The sequence below is a fragment of the Saccostrea cucullata genome, unplaced genomic scaffold, assembly GCF_032062105.1.
Source record: "Saccostrea cucullata isolate Sc308-1 unplaced genomic scaffold, CSIRO_AGI_Scuc_v1 ctg1552, whole genome shotgun sequence".
In the NCBI taxonomy this organism is placed as follows: Eukaryota; Metazoa; Mollusca; class Bivalvia; order Ostreida; family Ostreidae; genus Saccostrea; species Saccostrea cuccullata.
Window position 1 is genome coordinate 26,982 of NW_026941304.1, and position 16,412 is coordinate 43,393.

Consider the following 16,412-nt stretch of genomic DNA (forward strand, 5'->3'; position numbering starts at 1 on the left):
ATCCAAAAATTTTCATCAATTTTTATCTCTCAAAAACCCCTGGCAGACGCGGATCCAGAAATTTTTTCCAGGGGGGGGGGGGGTCCATCCCAGTCAAAAAAAATCCAATCCCAGAAATTTCTTGACAAGCAAAAAAAAAAAAATCTAAACTCGCCCAAAAGTCAAAAACCTATTTGGTGGTGGTGGTGGTGGTGGTGGTGGTGGTGGGGGGGTGTATCTATGACTTCTATTGCCTCAAATCTTTCACTTTTAATATCAATTTCACACCTATTCGCGTTTACCAGGGGGGAAGGAGGTCAGCGTTTTCCAAAGGGGGTGCATGGTAACTTTTTCCTTGCTTTAGTATATACACTTGTATACCTTGTAAATTCCAGGGGGGGGGGTCCTGACCCCGACCCCCCTCCCCCTCTAGATCCGCGCATGCCTGGTAATGCATGCTGATTTTTTTTGTCTATGAACATCTGATGACACTTTTATCTTAGATTAAGAATATCTTGAAAAATTATCGGTAAGTAAGGTACAGTTCTGTACGTTGCGCATGTCCTTAATGTAATCTTTCAAACATACATGTATATACTTTGTGGAATACCACATGGACTGTAAACAAATGACATTTCTTATGATCTTCTTCATGCTTCTTTGTTACTTAAGGAATAACTGTCTTATTTTTCGATTTCATGATGTGATCAATTGATCGGGTTGCGTGATAAAATTATCACGCAAGCCAATCGATTGATCATCGTCATGAAATTGAAAAATCTGACACTTATTCCTTATATTTACATACTTTTATTCCGCCAATCCACGTGCTCCAAGCCCTGCTTCTGTCTAGCTATTTGCTCCTCCCTGCACGTGGTTTTTTTTGAACCGCGTCAATACATTGATGGGGGAAATAAAGTACATTTACAATTGGTAATTTTATCTCGGACAAAGACATAATTGTTATTGGAAATGTAAATATTTGGGGGTAAAATATGTGGTGATATCGAACAATTCGTAGGACTATAGACTGACGCAACTGCTTCTGCATCTTCGCTAGCCAAGGGTTTCCGATCCGAAATCTACTCTACAACCCTTGGCAGATTTGGCTGAAATTTTCAGAACTCACGCAAACGAATTTAATTGGCTGCGAAGTCCCAGTTTACGCAAGGTTTTTACTAATCGACGATTTTCGGCTGAATTAAAGTCTGTTCGTGTTTTATGCAAAAGAAGAGTATTATAAATTTACAAGGGATGAAAGTTAGGACGTGATATATGCTAAAAATAAACAAGGGAATAAATATAAGTTTTTAATAATATTATTTCGAAAAAAGAAATTCAGAATAATTTAAAATTGCTGATTGATATCTTCAATGTTTTTACTTGTATAATAAAACTTCTTAAAAATTGAAGAGAACTGTCATATTTTTATTTTTTCTTATCATATTTTCGCATATTTGTACAAAGAACGATAACTCTTCACACTTGGGCGTTTTTTAAAACATTCAGAAAAAGCAACATTTCTTCAATAGTATATCTATTTCAAAAGGATTTTGGCTCTAAAAATAAATAGAAGAACTTAAAAAATCATAGAAATCATTCTGACTGGAGTTATACTCTTTATTAAAGCTTTGTCTTTTTCATCATAGTATTAAATTATTGATTTTTGTCATAGGGATTTAATAACGTTGATCGATGACGTCACAACTGCATCAAAACAAAAATTAAGAGAATGTGACGATGGCGCAGCTTGTATCCAGATAACTGTGTTTAAGAGGCAAATACTTTATATATTATTCATGATTTAATGGAGAAAATATGCAATGGTCAGATATACTGATTTTATAGCCGTGTGTTTTTCTTTCCTGAAGGCAACAGGCCGCATCCTTATGTAAGCCAGGATTTCCTCTGATATTCTTGACAACATCAAAGAATGCAAATATAAGTAATAAACAACGATTATTCAGTGAACATGGCATTATGAATAGCAATAGCTCTGCTGGCATATTTTCCATGATGCGCTAGGGCGCATCATGGAATATGCCAGTAGAGCAATTGCTATTCATACAATGTAACGCCATGTTCACTGAATAATGTTGTTTATTTCTTAATTAGGAGCGGAACAAACACAGACCTCCAAAAATCAGAAGTGGGATCAGGGCTCATGGAGGAGTGAGCATCCTCTGCTGAACAATCACACCCGCTGTGTGTTCCTTGTTCGGGGAAATAAAAAAAACTGGAAAAAACCAAATAAATACAATTCATTGTGTATATAATGGCCTTACAATTAGTCAGCAATTGACTCAATGATAAACTGTACTGATGACAAGATCATTGTATCGACAATAGAACTTACTGCTGATATTCTTGTTTTATCAACTTGTCTGTCCATAATTTATCTTGTTTTAGAAATGCATAAACGTAGAGTATGTTCTTGCGTATCGAATCAATTGAAACCCCGTATACAGACGATCAAGGGTTGTTGCGGCATAAGGGAAGTTGATAATTGAAAAGATAAAGCCATCACGTTTATCATAGAGCTTGGTTGTCAGATTACCATTAACTTCCTATTCAAGGAAAATATCAAAATATGAAACAAATGTGTCAGACTTTGTTGTATTTTTTATCTCAAGCTCACCAGGATATATGGTATTGACATAAGAATTGAATTGTTAATTGACAATACGTCGTCCATATATCTAAATGTCGATTTGAAGGCAACAGCAAGGGTAAGACAAATGCCATACACATTTTTTAAAATGTTACAGCTCCTTTTCATGACAGATGAATTTTTAATTTAGTATAGCTACAGGTAAGTGCTTTAATAGTAAGAAATGATCGATAATTTTTGTCTCCCGCTTTTCCAAAATTATTTGTGTCTTTCTGTCCTTTTGTCCGTCATTCTGTCTGTCTTGAGCACTTGCGTTTCCGGATTTCGCAAGAAGCCTTTAAACTTCTGCAGTGAAATTAGACAATTAGGAAAAATCCATAGTTCAATATGGTCCAAAAAGACCCTAATGAATTTTGAGGTGAAAGCTAAAAATTCATTTATTCTGTTTATATGGAACAATTTTATTTCCGTACGACATCTTTTAAGACATCTCTTTGATGCAGGGCTGTTTATTACTGCTTTATACGTGTTTGCCCAACACTGGTTTTTAAATAGCAATTGTGATATGTTTTAGAAAAAAGACACATATACAGATTTATCATCAGTTTGTAATATAGCTGCAGAACTGTAGCTCTCTGCTTGAGAAAATTTGGACAGATAAAGCAGAGAGCTACAGATCCATGCGTTGTGAAAACCTTCGATTTTCGCCGACGATTTTTTGTCGCTCCCTTATATTTGAGGTTTTTCACAGCTTTATAAATGATATCTGATAATTAACCATTATAGATTTAACGCCTACCGGTATTCCTCAATGTTAATTTACCTTTTAACGGTTCACATGGTTCAAGAATGGACGTTTGTGGAAGTGGTCGTAAAAGTGGATCTGTAATATCCATACATGTAGCTCTACGACTGTTTCGGGCCGTTGAAAGGTAAATAAAGTACCAATAATTTGAGTAAAATATATGATTAATTATTGGATACCATTCTAAGAGCGTAAAAAGGCATAAACTACAAGAAATACCTTGAGTGAGCGACAAAAAAATCATCGGCGTAAATCGAAGGTTTTTACAACGCATGGATCTGTAGCTCTCTGCTTTATCTGTCAGAATTTTCTCAAGCAGAGAGCTACAGTTCTGCAGCTATTTGTAATATGAAATATTATGTTTGTCAAAATAATATCAATGAAACGTTTTATATATATTTACACGCAACCTTTATGTTTACAGGTGCTTTCTGGAATGGAAAAGCAAGAATCCACAAACGAACAGCAATATCCAAATATATTTTTCAATTCTTTGCAATGGGAATGACCAATTTTATTCAACTAAAACAAAGTAGCAATATATTTACATGTACTTTATGTTCAATTTCTCTTAAACCTTGTGACGTTATATTCTTTATGTACTTTCAATGTATATTGATAAAGACAATAAAATATGAGTTTTAACTGAATAACTTCAAACTTCTCACATGCACAGTTATTCTGTTATTAATATTCTAAAACCGTGAGACACATTTTAAATGTACCCTATTGATCACTGCCTCGTGCCAAGTTTGTATTCGATATATACATTGTACTAAATGTAGTGATATGTAATCAGTACATTTTTTTCTCTTTTTAAAAAAAGAACCAAAGTTAACGTTTTTAAAAATGAAGTCAAACTTTGAGGTAATACAAAGTACGTTCGCTAGATCTTGTCACACATTATGCTTATGTGTAATATGAATAATCTACCTTCTCTCATTCAGAAATTATCGCACTCTTGTCAGAACAGCAGAGAATACTGGTCTTGGAGAAATTCCCCTGTAAAATCATTTCCCCATGGAAAGTGGCTCTAGAGAAGGTTCCCAAGGAATTAGGCTTATAGTAGGATTTTTCCCACGGGAAAATGACCTCACAAGAGCATTTATCCTACGGAATTCTCTGACCAGATTCAATTTTCGGGGGGAGTCCTACTCTATGTAATAGTTATAAAGTGTGGTTTCCCCAAGAGCCATCACCTATATCGCCGTATTTCCGTCTTGCTCACATAGTGCTTATTCAATACTTTCAGAATACTTGTTAATTTTGAAAAGATTTAAGTGCATATTGTAATCAATCAGTTTCATTATAATCGGACTATCAATTTTATGTGCATTGATTTAAAAAAAAAAAACAGAAGTCTGTAATGAGACTGTAGCTCTACTGGTCTGTACGTATAACAACGGAAAAGCAGCACTTGAATTTGAAACTTTGCATCAGGCAGTAATAAATAGAATTATATATCTTAGTGTCTAATTGTGTGCCAAACTTGATCGAAATCGGACCAAAACTGTAGGAGGAGTAATTAACGTTTTAAAGGAATTTCACAGAAACTTCTATTTTAAGTAACCACAGGAACACCGTTCATCAAAATTAAAAACCGATGCATTAAATTATGTATCTTTATATAGTCTACTTGTGTTTCAAGTTATATTGAAATTAGACAAAATCTACAGGAGGTGTAACGTTTTACAGGAATTTCACAGAATTTTCTATTTTTAGTAACCATGACAACTCTTTCATCAAAATAAAAACCGATGCACTTAATTATGTATCTCAGCGTAGATTACTTATGTGCCAAGTTATATTGAAATCAGACCAAAACTGCAGGAGGAGTACCGTTTTAAAGGATATTTAAAGGATATATAAAAATGGAATGTGAAATGTTAGTCTATAAGTAAGGCAATTTTGCATTGTTTTAAAAATGTAACATATATAATTTACTTCATTTATGCAAATGCCAGTGATTTTATAGAATTACAAGTATAAATAAAACAGTATTATTTTTATGATAACGCCATCATGACTTTACTTTCACTTTTGCGTTGCTTAACTTAGCAACCAATGAAATCACTGTATAACATTTAGACCCTAATTACCGGAAGTCAATGTAGCTTAAAGTTTGTCTTACTATGGCTGACTTCGATCATGAACTTGAGTAACTATTGTTGAACTATAGTAACATCGAACCCGATATAGTTTAACTGGAGTGGCGTAATTTTTCTACCATAGTTCTACCCTCGTGTTTCCGTTGGTAGATCGAGTTAAAGATGGCGCCGATAGGTGAGAATTTACTTTATGCAACTAAATACATTTACTTTTTATTGTTTTTCTTTAGTTTTTTCATTTCGCAAAGGTTGGTTTTAGCTTCAAAATATTCCGGCGATATTTTTGTGTAATTTGGTTGTAATATAAAGGTGGCATAATGGAATTTTGACAAAAATATATTTTAATTTTAAACTACATGATTCAAAAGACATGTGTTGTAATTTTTCATTTTTTTTTTATAGATTAGAGGAATATCCACTACGATACATTAGATAGTCAGGTTAGTAAAGGTTACTTGTAGTAATGTGCTACTTAATTTACACTGATTTTTCCTCATAAATTTGAAGATTGGGGGGTCTTTTTCTGTCTTTTTATTCATACAAACTTTACTGTAACTGAAAAACTAGAAGAGATAATGGTGTTACAATAGCTCTGTCTTAATATTTATTTATGACTTAAGTTGTCCTACAAATAACATTCCCAAATGCACTGAATTCAGACTAGAGCAGTGAAGAGTATAAATTAAGTACATGTAGTTAATAATAACAATTATATAAAATTCATTGATATTCAATATTTTTTTCCTTCAGAATGCCAAAACTAATAATAAAAGGAGCTAACGGTATTCAGCTTGATATTGAATGTGATGAAGCAACGAAGCAGTCTCTTTTGAGTGGGGATACAGGTAGGAATCAGTACTGCTTTTGTTATTTGTAATCTTCTAAGTAAAGGGTCTACGTCAAAATGATGTATGTCAGCAGATATTCACATATCAGTCTAATAAAAATCAGGTCTTTTAATCCCTTTCTGTGTACAGACGTGTATTAATGCTGGCAGGTCAAAGGATAAAATTTTAATCAAATTGATTACATATATATAATCAAAATTTTCTTAATAATTTGTGATTATTTATTGAAAAAATATTAATAGGGAATAATGTATTCTTTCTTAGACCCACAATTAAAGGACATGATCGTCCAAATGCTGATTAAACAGCAACGTCCTGAGCCCCAGGCATCACTAGGTTTGGCAAAAACTTTACAACAGTCAACCCAAGGAACACCTTCAGCAACATCAAGCACAGGTAATTCCAATCCTAAGTCACAGTTGAAAGCATCAGTACCAGATTCATCTTCCACCAGCCCTCTTCAACCAGCAGCTCCTCCCCCTTCAAGTGCGTCCCCATCCTCAAGCGATGAATCTTTGAATGCAGGTGTCCACTTATGGACAGATAAGCAAGAGGACTTGCTTGTCCAGCTCCGTCATGACAGGCAAGACTTGTTCGAAAAAAACAAAAATCATGTGAGTTTGTGGACTCAGATCTCAAGAGACTTATCCAAAGCTTTCAAAGTAAAAATAACACCAACACAGGCCATAAACAAATACAACAATCTTAAGAAAAGATGGAAAGAAATAATCGATTCTGGAACTGGTACTGAGAGGAAGTATTTTAGATTAAAAGAAGACTTTGATCTTATGTATGGAACAAGACAATCTACAAAACCTGCTTTCACAATCGACAGTTCAAGTAGTGATTCCATTGAATGTCCCACTCCCTCCCATGCTGAAACAGTCACTAAGTCAAAGAGTCCAAAAAAAAGTTGCAAAAATGTGCTGAAAAAAAAAAGAGGAAACGCACGTTTTTGAAGAATTGCTGGAACAGCTTGATGCAAAAGAAAAAGAATTTAATGATAAAATTGAGAAATTCCATGCTGAAAAAATGAAAAGGATGGAGAGATTCCTGGATTTATTCGAGAAGAGTATTGAAAAAAAATGAAAAATAACGTATTTTTATACTCAGACAAGACTTAATTGAAAGTGCCATAAATAGAGTTTTGATTTGACATTTGTGTGAAGTTTACATAGGTTAGATTAAATTATGGTGTGGAGTTACACACCTGGTTAGGTGACTTTTTCTTAAAAAGACTGATCTTTTTTGTAGTATGTTTGATTTATCATGTTATGAAGTTACATAGGTAATTTACTTTTATTTAAGCAAGGCACTGCTGATCTTAAATGACTTAAAGGCCTGTTGGTATGAGATTTTTTTTTTCATCATATCATCCAACTGGGTTGTGGGCATCTAATTTTTTTTTATATACTGTATATATTTTTCTACAGTTGTTAAATTTTGTTTTTGTTTTTGTTTTTGTTATTCTATCATACATAAAAATATATGTTTTTTTGTTACAATCAAATGTTTGATATAAAAAATGGTTGAAAAACAAATTCTTGTGTTCTGTAGTGTTTTGAGACACTTAATAATTATAACAAATGTTACTGCAGTGTATCTGCTGCAATGCCAAAATGAAACTGTTGGGTGTAATATTGTAATAAAATCACTTGACATTTATTTCAATTCATTTTCATATATAATTTTGAATACTAGTACTAGTTATAATATCCAATATTTTAAGAATCAAAATTTGATTTAAAAAAAAAAAGAAAAGAAAAACTGAAATTTGATTATCTTTTATTTGGTTAAGGAATATTTACTAGTTGGAGTCTACGAACAACCCCAGCATGACCATTCTGATAGACATTTTCAAACTGATTAGGATGATTGTCAATATCCTGCTCAATAAATCCATCAATGTCATCATTATACTGGACACATAGGTTATGCAACACACAAGATGCATAAATAAGGGTACAGATTTCTCTGTGACTGTGCAGTGGTATATCACGTAATCGTCTGAATCTTCCTTTTAAATGTCCAAATGTCCTTTCCACGTTTTGTCTAACACTCGAGAGTCTCTTGTTAAATTTCATTTGCTGTCTTGTCCGTTGTCCAATATTTTTGAATGGCGTGATGAGCCAATTCCTAAGTGGATAGGCATTGTCACCTGCTATGTAGGAATTAGGAGTTATTAGTTCTCCTGCCTCAGCTCTGCGGTATAATCCAGAGTTTCTGAGAACTCGTGCGTCATGGACACACCCAGGCCAACCAGTATAGCAGTTCAAAATTTTCAAATTGTGGTCCACAACAACCTAAATATCAATAATGAAAACTGAATAAGTATAAAAACTGATATAAATTAAGGTGGAACAAATATAACAAAGTATGTTTTCAAAATTGTAAACAAAAGTGATATATCTCCAACACATTAATTTTACCTGTAACTGAATGGAAGGAAACCCTTTCCTATTATAATAATCTTTCTCTCCTTGCAGTGCACTCGAAAGTTGAATGTGTGTCCCGTCAATAAAACCTACTATACCTGGGAGTGAACACATATCCTGAATTTCTGTTGCAGTACACTGTTGTTGTGCAGGGGATGGCCACTGTATCACCTGTTAAAAAACTTTCACAATGTACTTGTACCTCTTACACAATTGCTTTTTTTTTTCAAATGTTAAATTAATTTAAGTTTTCACAATGTCCCATAGAGTGATGATTTGTTTTTTTCAATTTGAATTTATCAGTGTTCATCGATCACAACTTTTCACTACTGAAGACAAGAAGCTTTTTTTGGTTATTTTACTTACCCTGTCACCAAGCTGCACAAGTGCATCACAAACATCTTTAACAATGCCATGTACTGTCGACATTGAAAGTCCAAAAACATGTGCCACCTCTCTCATGGATGATGTGTTTGCGATGTACCATAAGGCAACTAACATTTGCTTGTCCGGGGGCACATTCATCTGTGGACCGTGGCCGTTTCTATAGAGAGTGTTGGATAGTTCATTTAACATGGATGTAAAGAGCTCTCGAGATACCCGAAAATGGGTTTTGAAGTCATCCATATGTTGCGGTTCGTCCATCAACTCCACCACGTTTAAAACTTACTCTTCTACTTTTGGAACGCTGTCTCGCTTTGAAGAATATTGAAATATAACATTCTTCTTCCTTTCTGTACATTCATGGACATGTACGCACTCTATTTCACTCTCATCATTAAAAATTTCCAAGAATAAATTAAAAATACAGCCATTGACAGCCATTGTTTACAACTACAGTTAAACGAAAGTAGATTCGATCAAACCAGCAATTGGCGCATGCGCTGTTTTACTTTCGTATTTAACTATAGTAAGTGATCGAAGTCAGTCCACGATTCCAGCTGATTATCGATGAATAAATAAGCATTTTACAACAAAAGATCTTTATAGGAGACGTCAGCGATGTAGAAAAATATCTCTTGGGGCGAACTATGTCAAGATAATGTAGGTGTATGATTGATTTATTAGTAAATACAAGCTTGAAGCGGGGTTGCCCGAAAATGAGTTAGGTACCTTGTGGTAAATATAGGTAGGGGGACCCCGTATACGAAACAAGTGCCTGTGATCTCAGCGTAGTTTTCGTGTGTGCCAAGTTATATTGAAATCAGACCAAAACTGCAGGAAAAGTAGTCTGTTAAAGGAATTTCAAAGATATTTCTATTTTTAGTAACCACGGCAACACCGTTCATCAAAATCAACAAGAGGCCCGTGGGTCACATCGCTCACCTGAGCACTGTGGCTAGAAAAAAGCAGAAATCCGTTCATTATTGAAAAGTTTAAACCTAAAAGTGGTCCCAACCATTCCTTAAAGGAGACAGGATATGATATGAGTAAACTTGAAACTACACTAAGGATGCTTGCATATTTCTTTGACTACCTGTGGCTTTATCACCCTTACATTTGAACTTAAATTGTTGCTCATCCCCACCTTTCCCAACTAAAATATGACCATTGCTGTCCTTGAAATATTTTCCCTATTCCTATTAAGTAAAATTTTGATCGTCCATTGTGGCGCTGCTCCACCCCAGAGGTCATGATTTAAATAAACTTGAATCTACACTTTCTGAGGATTCTATCATATAAATATGATCAATATTAAGAAGAATTTTAATAAATTTAATACTACATATTTCAATATAATTCCAATCTTAATTTTATTTATTGATTCCCTGTGATTTGATTGGACGAGAACAAATTCAAGAAAAAGTTTACACATCGATGAATTGTTCAATCAGAACTACTTTCTTGACTGTTCAATGTTGTAAAAACAATGAAAACAGATACTTCTAGTCCGTTTTTATGCTAATTTAAAATTATGATTACAAGAAACTTGAAATAAAAATGAATGAATGAATGAATGAAAAGGAGATACACAGGACTGACAGACGGGAATATTCTGTTTATGTTACTGTCGGATCACGAGTGTGAATTTTAAAAAATCGCTGATCATGCTGTCATTTTCTCGACGTTCCCTATCAGCTCAGTTGGAATCGTTGTGATAGGGAAAAGAAACGTACCTCAGACTCTTGCCTTTTCAGCATCAAATTCGTATATTTACATCTTACAGATCCCATATTCTCCCTAAATCTTTGAACGAACCAGAGCAAATCGAGGACGTCGTCGGTCAGCAACTTTCGCTATGACTTTGTCGTTAATGTCAAAATGGCCATGGTCAAGGACGAATTATTCTGGAGAATACGCGTATTTACGATATTTGTTGACTTAAACAACATTCAGTGAGTTTTTGTAAGTTTATTTATTGATTGTTTTGACAATTTAAGTTGGATTTTATCGATACTCATCTTGTATACGTTTCTTTGCGGCATAAAGTATTCCTACGCCGTACAAAATAACGGATTGTATGGCGGCCTCAAAGAGAAATAATTCTAATAATTTTAAAAATTCTTAATTGGAATTATAAGAATTAAACGTTCTTTTTTCAGAATTTATCGATGTGTAAACTCTGCCTTTTTATTCACAAACTTTACATAAAAGTGCTTCGCACTTTTATTCAGTTTGTGAGTAAATAGGCAGAGTTTACACATTGATGAATTCTGAAAAAAGAACGTTTAATCCTATAGTAAAACTTTGATTAGCCATTGTGGCCCTGCCCTATACCCGGGGGTCATGGTTTGAACAAACTTGAATCTTAACTACCTGAGGATGCTTCCATATAAATACTAGTATGATTAGTCATGGCTGTGCTATCATTCTTACTACTGATAAGGTTTTAACTGACATTTGTTGAATCAATATGGGGAGGGCATGTATTAAAACAGATGATGTCTGTGCAGAAAAATAAGAGATGACGCATATTTGTGATATATATTAAGCACACAGGTCAAAACATCCTTTCAAATATTATGCAAAAATTATTAAATCGGTCAAAAATTTCAAAATGACAAACCTGTTCTTTTGAAAAGTAATCTATCTTTCTTATACCTAGGCTCATCAGCTTGTCTGATGCAAGAGAAGCTATGAAGGAACAAAAGTAGATTATCCTTTATTTTCACTCAAAATAAATAGCATTTCTATCATTCAAACGCTTTAAAGATGTTATGTATTTTCATATGGAAAAAAAATCCTATAACTTTCTGCTAGAAATTAAATGCTAAAATTCTAAAGCACACCCCTGTGATTTTGTCATTCTTGAAAATTCTTCTCTATAGGTAAGGCTACTTTGAAATTTTTGAAAATAGTTCATCATGGAACAAACTTTCTTAAAACCCTCATTTCTATGTTAAAATTTGATCGGCCATTATGGCCCAGCCCTACCCCCGGGAGTCATGATTTGAACAAACTTGAATCTACACTACCAGGGGATGCTTCCATATAAATATGATCAATCATGGCTGTGGTATTCTTAATAAGACGATTTTTAAAGAATTTTCCGATACATATCTCTGTAAAACTCGGATAGGCCATTGTGGCTCCGCCCTACCTACCCCCGGGAGTCATGATTTGAACAAACTTGAATCATCTACACTACCAGGGGATGCTTCCATATAGATATGATCAGTCACGGCTGTGGTATTCTTAATAAGAAGATTTTAAAAGAATTTTCCGATAGATATCTCTGTAAAACTCTGATAGGTCATTGTGGCTCCGCCCTACCCGCGGGAGTCATATAAATATGATCAATCATGGCTGATATTCTCGAGAAGAAGATTATTAAAGAATTTTCCTATATATTTCTATGTAAAACTTTAATAGGCCATTGTGGCCCCACACTACCCCCGGGGATCATGATTTGAACAAATTTGAATCTATACTACCTGAGCATGTTTCCAAATAAGTTTCATCTTTCCTGGCACAGTGGTTCTTGAGAAGAAGATTTTAAAGATTGGACTTTTAGATATATTCCTATGTAAAACTTTGATCTTAAATTGTAGCCCCGCCCAACCCCCGGGGATCATGATATGAACAAACTTGAATCTACACTTAGTCTACCTGAGCATGTTTCCATATAAGTTTCATCTTTCCTGGCCCAGTGGTTCTTGAGAACAAAATCTAACAGATTTTTCCTATATACTCCAAAGTAAAACTATGATCGTCAATTGTTGCCCCAACCTACCCCCGGGATTTCATCTTTCCTGGCCAAGTGGTTCTTGAGAAGAAGATTGAGAAGAAGATTTTTACATGTACTGGTGTTTATTGATAACATTTTGTCGTGAAATTGTGATGTCTAAAATTGTTTACAGACTGACGGACAGACAGACAGACACCTTACTATCGCATAAGCTCTTCTGGTCTCTGTCCAGTAGAGCTAAAAATGCAATCTTTTAAAAAAGAAATTCATTATGAGTCAGGTGAGCTGACTGAGCAGCCGTTCTTACAGCGTGACTTCTAGATATTTAAGCAGAGGTTTTACAAATGTACAAAGTGTATGTATTTTTAATGTATAACAAATCTTGACTCAGCCTCAAGCCTTTGCAATGAGACTTGGCGAGATGAAATTTATACTTACGACAAAAAGCTTAGATTTTTTAGAATCATGATAGCAAACATGTATTGATGTTTTCTTATGATGTTTTTCCAAAGAATTCTCAATTATGACTAATTTTTTGAAGCCTCATCCTTGGTACTTAACCCATGACCCGAAGGCCCTAAAGTTATATTTGTTGGACTAATAGGGCACTCGTCACGCCCCCGTTTCATTTCCAGATACAGCAATTATTGTATGTCTATTGGTCCAGCAAATGTTTTGTGGCACGCCTACTTTCACGAGCTTCAGTGGCATTTTTCGCGCTACAATTTAGACCGGGATCGAATCAAGCTGAAAGATGGACGTAGATTTTTTGGATAATGACTTCAAAGTTGAAGAAATTGACGACATGATATTGTCTAAAGTTTGCGACGTAGATTTTTTGGATAATGACTTCAAAGTTGAGGAAACAGACGACCTGACATTATCTCAAGTTTGCGACGAAATGGAAGCTTTCGACGGATTACAGAACATGAGCCTTACACAGACGCTTGCCGGGTACGACACAGGATTGGAGCATGGTGAATTTAAGCTTGAATATGACTTTTTGAGAAAAAATGAAAATAGTTCGAATTTGCTGACCACATCAGGTGATTGTTTTGCGGCCCCAGTGACGGAGAGTGAACTGAAATCTCTAATTGAAAGCCAGGAAAACATTAATACTAAACAAAACACTAGATGGGCGGTCAACGTTTTTGAGAAATGGCGAACCGGCAGATCCGAAACTATTCCAGAACTTCAATTCCAGGGCAGCGAGGAAATGAATTACTGGTTACAACGTTTTATAGTAGAAGCTAGACGGCAGGATGGTAAGGACTACCCCCCTAAGAGCCTGTACTTGATTTCATGTGGACTACTTCGTTTTTTTTGCGAGACAAAGGTGTGTACGATAAAAACTTTTTAGACTATTTAGCTTGTTTTCTCCTTTATTGCTATAGTTCCAGTTTTAAAATTTGTTGTGTATTTTTGTAATAGCCTTTTTAATTAAGAGAAGAATTCCATTTTTCTCGAAAACCTTGTTTTTTAGTAAATTTTTCAAAATAAAAAAACACAACTTTCATTGAATTTCCGAAAGTTCTGATAAGCGAAGTGATGCAAGAATGAAGTCGCTGATCGATATTCTTGTTTTGAAAAAGGCATGTAGATAAATGTGTTATAGCAGAAATACGGTTGGTTATTCAACTACTCACCTACCTAGAAAACATAAAAAGGCTGATACAAACGAAACCTATTATTACCAGAAAGATTGTGAGGCCAAGTTGTGGGATGTTCAAAAGGAGTGTTTGGAAAGAAAATTATGCGAAGGAACTGATATTAACAACTTGACAGAAAACGATTTTCTTTTACGCATGTAAAATCTTTGCTATCTGCGTGGAGTTTTGTGTGACAGAGGAAATCCTGCAGGAGAACATCATAACCTAGCATGTGAACAGTTTACTATTGGATCAGATAAGCTGGGAAAATTTATTGAGTTTACAGGCACCTGTTCAAAAGAAATAAAAACCAAAACGTACAAAGGTGGACTCGGACAGCTAAATGTGTGCAACAAGACCATTAAACATCACTGCCAGTCCGGTCCACAAAGATAGAAGCTCTCTCTCTCTCTCTCTCTCTCTCTCTCTCTCTGTGAGGATGTACAAGTTAATGTTACTCGTTCACTTTGCTTACAAATTCAAAATTTTCTTGTAGGGGAGAGATGCATTGCTGACTATTTTGATCGGAATTTATATCTGGATTCCCTTGGACGTCGAGGAGCACTGCATCTATCGAGACGGATCTCTCCATCAGCAACATCTGAGGTGCGCTTGATAAAAATTCCGTATGGCCCTAGTGATGCTAGACTTGTCTGGAACCATCAGTCTCAGGTTCTCTTTTGGAATTTCTGGGGCAGTCGTGACACAGCGGGAATTAACAAGCTGAAAAACTTCGGTAAAATGCGAATCATTTGACACACAAATATACGGAAGGTGGTTTACAGGGTAATTATTCGAATCATAGCGGCAAACGTACTTGTACACACCAACTTGATTTTGAGCTATATATGTCTGGTGTTGAGGAGCAGCAGATAATGGATAACGAAGACTGGTCATCGTTCTCAAGCAGGTACAGAGACAAATATATCCGCAGAATACAAAAGATCCAGTGTGCAAATGGAAGCTAACGTGTCATAGATCTTGGATCCGCTCATAACAGTCTATCAAGGAATGTCCCGTATGACTCCAAACAACTTGTGAAACCTCGTGTTCACGGAGACATGAACGCGTCGTTTTGACCATGCAGCGGCAACTTTGTGGAATGGTTTACCGGATGCTTCTCCAGACGTCACTTTTAGGATGATAGCATACGACGTGTAATTTTTTATTTTGAACAAGTTATCGAGTTTTATTAATATTGTCCTCAGACTATTTATTTTGGGCACAACCTGTATTGTGTGAAATTTTTAATGTGATCTCAATTTGATCTTAGTCTCAGCTTATAATTTTAGCTTACTCTTATGTTAGTTACGATCTCTTTGAATGATTTTAGGTTTTATGTTTTTTATGATTATTGTGTTGTATTTAACTACTTGTGCCCCGCTATTCCACTGCTATTATTATTATTATTATTATTACTGCAGCAAACGATTGAAAAAGGCCAGGGTGAGGAAGAACCTATTTTCAGAGCCAAGAGATTCACACCAGAAAACGAACATGTAAAAGATTCCCATTTGGAGAATTTAAAAATTGTTACATTACATTTCAGTTTTAAAGTGAAAATTTCACAAAGGTCAATTACTAGGGGAGCCAGATAGATTGTTAAACTACTCAAACCCAATTTTTTTTGGGAATTAACAAGCTGAAAAACTTCATGCGAATCATTTGCACGGAAGGTGGTTTACAGGGTAATTTTTCATTTTTTATATATTTTGTTGAGGAACAGCAGATAATTGACTGGTTTTTTTTTGTTGTTGTTGTTTTGTTGTTTTGTTTTGAACTTGCTTGCAAGAATTGTACAAGGTCATTTGGAGAATTTAAAAATTGTTACATTACATTTCAGTTTTA

The 16,412-nt window shown here is 34.8% G+C and overlaps 1 protein-coding gene and 1 pseudogene across 1 annotated transcript; one reads left to right on the forward strand and one right to left on the reverse strand.

Moving 5' to 3' along the window:
* The first annotated feature begins 5,535 nt into the window (after positions 1-5,535).
* LOC134257589 (uncharacterized) lies at positions 5,536-7,758 on the forward strand (annotated as a pseudogene).
* A 386-nt stretch (positions 7,759-8,144) lies between these two features.
* On the reverse strand, positions 8,145-9,589 carry LOC134257590 (uncharacterized). The gene is made up of 3 exons (XM_062740181.1): positions 9,153-9,589; positions 8,781-8,957; positions 8,145-8,654 (listed from the first exon to the last, which is right to left on the reverse strand). The coding sequence occupies exons 1-3, from the start codon at positions 9,429-9,431 to the stop codon at positions 8,145-8,147; spliced, it is 966 nt and encodes a 321-aa protein (XP_062596165.1). The 5' UTR covers positions 9,432-9,589.
* Between the last annotated feature and the right edge of the window lie 6,823 nt (positions 9,590-16,412).

What these genes read in the sequence shown, in the direction of transcription:
- LOC134257590 (XM_062740181.1), bottom strand. Translation starts at nt 9,431, where the DNA reads ATGGACGAACCGCAACATATGGATGACTTCAAAACCCATTTTCGGGTA. An exon ending in TTGTGCAGCTTGGTGACAGG is followed by an intron (nt 8,958 to 9,152) that starts GTAAGTAAAATA and finishes GTTTTTTAACAG; the next exon opens with GTGATACAGTGGCCATCCCC. An exon ending in TTCCTTCCATTCAGTTACAG is followed by an intron (nt 8,655 to 8,780) that starts GTAAAATTAATG and finishes ATTGATATTTAG; the next exon opens with GTTGTTGTGGACCACAATTT.